This window comes from Triticum dicoccoides, chromosome 4B (genome assembly GCF_002162155.2).
Source record: "Triticum dicoccoides isolate Atlit2015 ecotype Zavitan chromosome 4B, WEW_v2.0, whole genome shotgun sequence".
Lineage (NCBI taxonomy): Eukaryota > Viridiplantae > Streptophyta > Magnoliopsida > Poales > Poaceae > Triticum > Triticum dicoccoides.
Genome location: NC_041387.1, coordinates 300,414,685 through 300,423,893, shown reverse-complemented (window position 1 = coordinate 300,423,893; position 9,209 = coordinate 300,414,685). Strand labels below are relative to the sequence as shown.

Genomic DNA, 9,209 nt, shown 5'->3' with positions numbered 1-9,209 from the left:
AGAAGACCGACCCGACCGACAGAGAGAAATCTGATCTAGAATCGAAATACTCACCAGGGCAGCCGATCACATATCGTCGAACAAACCCTGCTACGGGTTGCGCGGCCCCGGCGGCAATCATAGAGATCAACCGCCCCGGGGCGGCACGGTGCAGAAGCGGCGGCGGCTAGGGTTTGGTCCGGGATGACAAATACCTTGCACGCAACACAGTAGCACAGAGAGAATCAAGGTTCTCTACTATCGCCAAAGCAGTGGATATCCCTAAAACCCTTTCCTCTTTGATCTGCATCATCGCGTGATCGGTTTGTAGATTTGTTTTATCGCATATGATCGTACCAAGAAGCATTTCTTTCCACCCGTGGACAATTTCTTTTTCCTTTTCAACCAAGCGAACTCTTCAACACTATCAACCAAGAATTGAAAATTATCACTTCTATCGGCAGCAACAATCTGTCCCAAGCAATTAGCATCATAGAATATTGCTTCTTTTTTACAAACCATCTCGACAAACTTTACTCCTTTTAAGTTCAACTTGTAAAGAAAGAGGTATGTGTTAAAGCCGGTACTATGAGTTGGGTGTATTCCTTTTTCACAAATGAAACAAATAACAAATAACATGATTTCCCTGCATTACATTAACAGCATATTTTTATTTTCCCAACAAATACGCACCTACCAATTCACAACGCTAAGTGTTGAGACATGATATACAATCAATGGGATCCTACCTTTTTCTAGTTCTATATATACACCACCAACACACTAAAACGAGTCTTGCACAATATTGCATTTCCTTTTTCCAATTTACAGGCTAACCAATCAAGCCAGCGGCAACCTATGGGCTATATTAACACGCAAACGTGTAGCGTCAACGCATGTCACTCTATATCTTGCTTGCCTCAGTCATTGTTCTTGAAGAAGGAACCCCATTTTTGTGTCAATCCATCAATCAGGCTGCCAGTCCGGCTCTTCTGGACTACAAGTGTTGCTCTTGTGCCATCCTCTCCATTGGGGTTCTGGGTGAGTTTCTGGGATTCTGCCGAGCCATATTTTCCTTCGATGACCTGAGTTGAGCCGTTGGATTCTGATGCGCCAGAAACATTAGCAGAAACAGCATCATTTACAGTGCAGCGATCTGCACTTTGCAGACTAGACGCCTTTGCTACACTGTTACAGGCTGCTACATCCTTACCAGGAGCATCAGCACCACGCACAGAGATGGAGGATGCATCTGTCTCCAATGCCACTACATCAGGTGCTACACTATTTTCTTTGGAAGCAACATCAGATACAGCTGATTGAGTGTTCTTTGTATTTGACTTGTCTAAATCCTTCAGGGACTCGAGAATTGCTTGCATCAGCATCTGCGTTTAGACACAGCAGAATAGAGATTAACCACTGGTACGGTTAGAAACGTGGAAAGGTAGGCTAGGAAGTACTCCCTCCGAGGGAGTAGTATATACGCATTCAGGACAAATCAGCCTACACCATGATAATTCCTAGAACGTCCATTAACATAGAAACAGAACGGGGACTTAGTTGACATGCTCATTTCAAAAATCAGTTTGCACCAGAAATCCTTGTTGAGACATTTATTTTCATAGTTTAAATAGTGATTAGGGAGTGAGTATCAACAGTAGCTTCAGATACAGAAAAAACAAGCTTTTTACAAATCAATCATCCATATCAGGCATAACCTTCATATCTCCCAACACCAGCTTCTACTCCAACTTGACTACTCTGCACTCTAGCTGAGACCCAGGAGGCCAGGAACATAGTTCTAGATCCTCCCTTTTTTCTCACCACCCCTATTACACGTTTTGGAATGCTTTTGTGTGTTGAACTCTATAGAGGCATTAAGAAACTACAAACTCCTCAAATATGAAAGCAAAGCGACAACCCCAAAGAGTGTTACGGTATAACTTACTCTATCTTCATCTTCCTCGGTGTAAGGCATATCTGATATGTTATCAAATGAATACTCCACATACTCGCCATCATCAGAGGTTGGAGTGAGCATCCTTCCATTACGGCCATTGGGAGGAGTCACAGTAGATGCACTAGATGAGGAGGGGCCAACATCACTATCCAATACCTGTTCAAACAGCAAGTAGAAGTAAATCTGAGTGGTGATGCTTGATGAGTGTAATCTTCTGCAAGGTTGGTAAAAGATCAACATTTCACACATACAAACCAAAGCATTCCCTCCAAAACTCAACAGTGTTATATACCATCGGAAGAGGCCTATTTTGTCAGGCTAATCTACTTGCAACATGAGACTTTTGAGTTCATGTTACAGCCACCAATTGTTCATGAACACACATTGTACCGATGATTAAAGTGCAAAAAACCAATCATGCAACACATCAAGAAAATATTCAAGTACCACCACGGATTAGTGTATTGCTAATCCTCACACATTTTCACTTAACCAGAAGTATTTGCTATGCTCATTCTCTTAAGTGCCCAACAGGCTCTGAAATCAATTATAAATACACTGACGATTCTAAACAAAAAGATACCTAAAATCATACTCCCTCCGTCCGGAAATACTTGTTAGAGAAATGGATGTATCTAGACGTATTCTAGTTCTAAATACATCCATTTTGATCCATTTCCGCGACAAGTAATTCCGGATGGAGGGAGTATATTATACTTTAAATTACATATCAAGGTTGCCTAACAACCATTATTAGATTCAAATTTCATACCGCAAAACGTCTTAAGATCACGTGCAAGAATCGCTGCAACTGTATCAAAGAGCCAATCAACACAAAAATGACACATAGAGCAGAGAGTGAGGGAGAAAATTACAAACAATTTGGGATTTTGTAGGTGATGTATTTGGAACAATCCTCACCTATAAGGTGCAAGGTACTCTAAACATGACCAATCAAATAGACCAAATATTTCTATAATAAAACCTATATCGGCATTGTAACAATGTTAACTTTAAGTCATTCTATGCCAAGCTTTTTGGAGGCCGGGGGAAATCAGCCAATTAGGTAAGGTAAAAGAATTTGGTGTTACGGAAGACATAAAATATAATCCTAAGAGGTGGAAATAGCATAAAATAACACCTCAGTTCTGTCGGCCCTGCCTTCTGTGGCGGTTCCAGATGGGACCTGCAAATGATCAAAAGAAAACAAAGCTGAGTTTGCTGCTCCCTGCTGGTTCGAACACTGTAAAATGTTTCACAACAATTGGATTGCTACTAAGATAACTTTATTCTTGCTATTATGCTTCCATCAGAGGATAATAAGAGCAAGAACGAGAACCAATAAATTAGAACACCAATCACAATGACACAGCAGAATTGCAGAATTGTTCAGAATGTCAACTAACTGAAACACCCACCTCCATTCTGCTCATGAGCCTTCTAGAACGCAACTGTGCAATGGCATCTTCTGTCGTAGTTGAAGGGGCTGCCCCAGAGCAAATATCACAGATGTTACGTACCATGAATGATGCGCCAATTATGTGAGTGTCAAGGTTTGCAAATCATACCTGTTGGTGATTGAGCAATTCTATACTCTATATCATGTTCTGTATCCCAGTGACCCTGTACGGTGTTAGGAGTATTAGTATTGGTATAGGAGTCCTTATTAGGCTATGTCTCTTTCCTTGTACCCCAAGCCTTTGTATAATACTCCCTCCGTTCCATATTAAGTGTCGCTGATTTAACACAAAGTTGTACTAAATCAGCGACAATTAATATGGACAATTAATATGGAACGGAGGGAGTATATATATATGACCTTGCGCTATGCAATAGAGATTGGTGCATCTATGCTTGCGAAGCAGTGTTAGAGGCTGATTGATAATTATGAATCCCTATGTGCTAGGGTTTTGAGGTCTAAATATTACCCTTCTGGAGATATCTCAAACTGTCAGCTCAGCTCAAGAAAGGATGATCTTATGTCAGGCAGAGCATCTGGGCAGGAATTCAAACATTCAGAAAAGGGTGTATTTGGAGAGTTGGCAATGGCATGAAAATTAATATTTGGGAAGATTGTTGGAACCCACTCCATACTCTACATCATGTTCTGTATCCCAGTGACCATGTACAGTGTTAACTGTTTAGTATTAGTATTGGTATAGGAGTCCTTGTTAGGATATGTCTCTTTCCTTGTGCCCCAAGTCTTGTATAATACTCCCTCCGTTCCATATTAAGTATCGCTGATTTAGTACAATGATTTAATACAAAGTTGTACTGAATCAGCGACACTTAATATGGAACAGAGGGAGTATATATATATGACTCTTGCGCTATGCAATAGAGATAAGTCGCATCTATGCTTGCGAAGCAGTGTTGGAGGCTGATTGATAATTATGAATTCCTATGTGCTAGGGTTTTGAGGTCTAAATATTACCCTTCTGGAGATATCTTAACTGTCAGCTCAAGAAAGGATCATCTTATGTCTTGCAGAGCATCTGGGCAGGAATTCAGACATTCAAAAAAGGGTGTATTTGGAGAGTTGGCAATGGCATGAAAATTAATATTTGGGAAGATTGCTGGGTCCCAAATAGTTTTTCAAGGAAAATAATCACACTGTGGGGTAACAGGGTGCTGACAAGAGTTAATGAGCTCCTAGATCCGGTCACAGAAGGATGGGATGAGCCACTTATCATTGACAATTTTTGACATATCGATGCAGAACGTATACTACAAATCCCTATATACATGAGACAGATGACTTTGTTGCTTGGCACCTAACAAAGCTCGGCCTCTTCAGTGTACGTTCTTACTTGAGTCAAAACCCACCCTGGGTGTCAAGATGGGAATGGGCCGACCCGGACCTGGCCTTGGACCTTGCCCCGTGGCCCCAAGGTCAATATGTGAGGCCATGGGTCGGCCCATTTCATCCAAAAATCGTGGCTTCACTGACCCATTGGGTACATAAGGCCGACCCAAAATTCAGTGAATTCACACTTATTTCTGCTGAAAAAATGTCTATGGTACACCAAGCTGCATGAAAGGAGTAGTCTGTACCAGGACCCAAAAATTCCATGTATGCAGTCTAGGAGATTGACAAAAACTCCTATAGACATACGCAGCGGAACTATTGCACAACCAACACTGAAACTACTACAGAATCTACACTGAAGCTATAGTAGTCTCACCTGTGCAGAATCCTTGTACGCACTGAAACTCCAGAATCCTTATTTACGCACTGAAACTTGTACAGTACTTTACAGAATCTACTAAACTGAAACTCCTACAGAATCTACACATATATGCACTGACCAATAACCAAAACGGGGCAATCTAGTCTCACGTGTGCTTGGCTTGCACTTGCACTGGGAAGGGGAGGAAGCAGGCAAGAGTGAGCACAATCCGGAGACCAGGAAGGCCACCGGGATGACGAGCTGGACAAGTCGGAGAGGAACGGAACGGCGACCGGGACAGTGGGATGGCGAGCTTGACGGGCGACCAGTACCGTGAGACGTAGAGCAATACGACGGCGACCGGGAGGAACGCCGGCAGCAGCAGAGATGCGGGGCAGCTGGCAACGACAGAGATGCTCGGGGGCGGGCGGCAGCGACTACGCATAGCGATTTGCTGGGTCGACCCATCTGACCCATTGGGTCGCACGGTGCCGGCTCCACTGACCCGTATATCATTTAGGGCCAACCCACTTGGCCCATTGGCCTCAATCTTTTGGGCCGGGTCAGTGACCCAGCGGGCCGACCCGGCCCATTCCCATCTTGACCTGGGTGGACTAGGTATTTCTACGCCGCATCCGGTTTGGAAAATTCTGTGGAATATGAAAATGCCAGGTAAGAACATCTCTAGCAGATCCCGCAAACAAACTGAAACACATACTGCATATTCAAACTAGCAGTTCGCGCCACTTTAAAACATCACCGGAGTTCATACTTTAAAACATAGTTCATACTAAAACATCACCCGAGTTCATACTTAAAACATAGTTCATACTTAAACAACACCGTAGTTTATACTTAAAACATAGTTCATACTAGCATAAACGGAAATTAAACTAGATCTAACCGTCATACCATCACCGGACTTACCGAGCTCCATGAGGGAGTTGGAGAACACTAAGGCGAGGTCATACTCCTCCTCCAACGCCGGCACCCGCGCTGTTGCAGCTTCGTCCCCGGCGGCGGACGCCTCCTTCGCCTCGGACCACGCAACCTCCGCCGCCCGGAGACGCTTGAGCTCGGGGGACAAGATGCGGTCGAGCCTGTCAAATTTGGTCCATGCCCGTGCTCCGCGCGGACGCCGCGCATGTTCCCTGCGCCACTCCACCTGCGGGCGGAGGGAGGAGCTCCCGGCCTCAGTGTCGTTGTGGCGCTTGTGAGGCAGCTCGCTGCCGAGCCCGCCTCAGCCACCCCTCCCGCCACCCGCGCACGACATCGCGGCTCGGTTCCGGTGGCTACGCTCACCGCAAAACGATGCCGGCGGGAAGGCGATTTGTCGCCAGAGAAGTAGAAATGCGACGGAGGAGGATAAGGGAAAAGGAGAACGCAAGCCCTAAAACGACTTAGTGCCGGTATACATTGCGGATTCGGGGGCGGTTTACAGGCCTCCCATAAAAAATTTACAGGCCGGGCCATTTTTACCGGACCTGTTCGGGCCTGTTTTCTGGAGCGTCCCGTAAATCCATCGGAAAAACGCAGCCCGGTGAGCAACTCTAGCAACTCCTATAAAAGCTCGCCGAACCGGGTTTTTTTGGCAGATTTATGGGACGCTCCAAAAACCCGGCCTGAACAGGTCCGGTAAAAACGGCCTGGCCCATAAAAGTTTTACGGGAGGCCCGTAAACCGCCCCCGAGTCCGCAATACATACCAGCGCTAGGCTGTTTTAGGGTTTGTGTCCTCCTTTTCCCTTGGAACATCTCTAGCAAACTCCTCAAAAACACGAAAACTGTAAAATCCCGGCGACTATGCGGGTTTGGCCCCTTTTTTGGGCCAGATCAGAGCCCGTATAGTCGCCCGGCCCATGAAAGATTTTACGGTGGCCCGCAAACCGCACCTTCCCACGCGCTCCCTCACGCTGTATATCTACGAGTTTGCGGCGACTATACGGGGCAAAACCCTATCCCCCCACCGTTGCGATTCCCCAATCCCCTCTCCCATTTCTCGCCACCGGTGAGCTAAATCCGCCGCCGCTCCCCCGCCGCAAGACAAAAGAGTACGACCGCAAGCAGGCTCGTTTGTCCTCCGGCGCGAGCAGCTCCTCGGCTGCGGGCAGCTCCGCCAGGGGGTCGAGCTCCCGTACGCCGCTCCTCATGCCGGTGAAAAGGGAGCCAGAGGAGCTCCCGCTGCTTCGCGCGGTGAAGGGGAGCCGGAGGAGCCAATGCGGCCAGGCGGTGGCGTCATCCGGCCGGAGGATTTCCTCCCCCCCCCCTCCCCCCGGCCAAGGCGGACATCTTCGAGCGGGCCATCGTCGCGCGCAGTGCGCGGGAGGAGATGGAGCAATGCCGTCGAACTTTAGGCGAGCTCGACGTCGTCCTCCTCGAGCAGGGGCTCGCCAAGGCGCAGGACTTCAACGCCAACCTCGAGGGATGGCGCGACAAAATCTACGTCAACCTCGTCTCCTCCGACGACAGCTGAACTCCTCCGCCACCCCACCCAGATGGCTCCGATGAGGCAAATTTTGGCAGTAGGGTCTACGGTGGCCGCCGCTCCTCCGATCTACTTTGTATAAAAATGCTATGTATGATATATGTATGATGATCAAGTACTATGAACGCTGCTAGTTCTACTGAAGTAGTTTGATTTCTCCCTCGAAGTTCAGATTTCAAAATTCAGATTTCAAAATTTATAGGTTCATTTGACGTTTTTGTTCTGCCGCTGCTGTTTTCGGCCCGTATCCGACGCATTCTGGTCCACGTTTTAAGGTGCCTGCTAGAGATGCTCTTATCCTTCGCCGTATTTCCACTTCTCCGCCGACAAATCGCCTTCCCTCCAGCATAATTTTGAGGCGAGCATAGCCACCGGAATAGAGCCCCGGTGTCGTGTGCGTGTGGCGCGAGGGGTGGCCGAGGGGGGGCTTGGCGGCCGCGACGGCGAGCTGCCTCGCAAGCGCCGCAACAGCGCTGGGGCCGGGAGCTCCTCCCTCCGTCCGCTAATGGTGTGCCGCAGGGAGCAGGCGCGGCGCCCAGTGCTGCTCCCGCGGCACCAGAGCACGGCATGGACCAACTTCAACAGGCTTGACTGCATCTTCTCCCCCGCGCTCAAGCGTCTCCGGGCAACGAAGGTTGCATGGTTCGAGGCGAAGGAGGCGGCCCCCACAGGAGACAAAGCTGCAATGGCGCGGGTGCCGGCGTTGAAGGAGTATGACCTCGCCTTCGTGCTCTCCAACTCCCTCACAGAGCACCACTTTGGCGTCGGTAAGTCCGGTGATGGTGATGAACGAGTAGATCTAGTTTAATTTCCATTTTATGCTAGTATGAACTCCGGTGTTGTTTAAGTACAAACTATGTTTTAAGTATGAACTCCGGTGTTGTTAAGTGGTGTGAATGCTAGTTTGAATATTCATATGCGTTTCAGTTTGTTTGTGGAATTTGTTCTGTCCCGGCATCCGCCTTACCGCAAATTTCGTTCACGGATACTGTAAACGAAATTTGTAGGACGGCAGTTTGTGGGATTTGCTAGAGATGCTCTAAAGTAGAAAATATTCATTGGAGATGCTTGCATAATGCAATCCCATGTACGGGCGTACTTGCTAACCGTCACATTGCTACCACGGGTCAATGCCCGGTCACAGTGAATGCCCGATCACAGCGAGTCAACCAAATCTTTATATGTCAGCCTTATTTTTCAGGTTCTTGTCCTTCTATACAACTTTAGTGGCCTACGTAGTCCTTGTGGTTTTCTGTAGGAATTTCATGGCCTCTTTTTTGCACTGCTGATCTACGCTCATTCTCTTGCCATCGAGCTTCTTTCGCCTCCGGTTTTCTTGGGCTATGATTTTGTGCGCAATGGTTCATTCGCTTGATGTCATTGTTTATAAAGTGTCATGCTTTAGACGCTTAAGCGTCGCTTACGTGATAAGGCGCCCTAGCAGCGCCTTAGAAATATGCTCGCTTTGGGCGTCAGAGCAGGTGGCGCTCGCCTTAGGTCGCTTTAACGCCTTATAAACAATGCTTGATGTGCCATCTTATTTTGATAACCCATCTTCTCTTATGTCTCTTGTATCTTCTACTGATGTGGTGTCTTCTCTGATGCGCAATCTTCTC

The 9,209-nt window shown here is 47.2% G+C and overlaps 1 protein-coding gene across 1 annotated transcript in view; it reads right to left on the bottom strand.

Annotated features, from left to right (window-relative positions):
- Positions 1-596: 596 nt before the first annotated feature.
- The window catches only part of LOC119296009, a 16,184-nt gene continuing 7,571 nt past the window's right edge, over positions 597-9,209 (bottom strand). The window contains exons 10-14 of the mRNA XM_037574427.1: positions 3,508-3,562; positions 3,358-3,425; positions 3,081-3,125; positions 1,928-2,095; positions 597-1,364 (exon numbers count right to left, since the gene is read on the bottom strand). Coding sequence (XP_037430324.1) covers positions 900-1,364; positions 1,928-2,095; positions 3,081-3,125; positions 3,358-3,425; positions 3,508-3,562 — 801 coding nt within the window. The 3' untranslated portion in view covers positions 597-899. The remainder of the gene's footprint in view (positions 1,365-1,927; positions 2,096-3,080; positions 3,126-3,357; positions 3,426-3,507; positions 3,563-9,209) is intronic.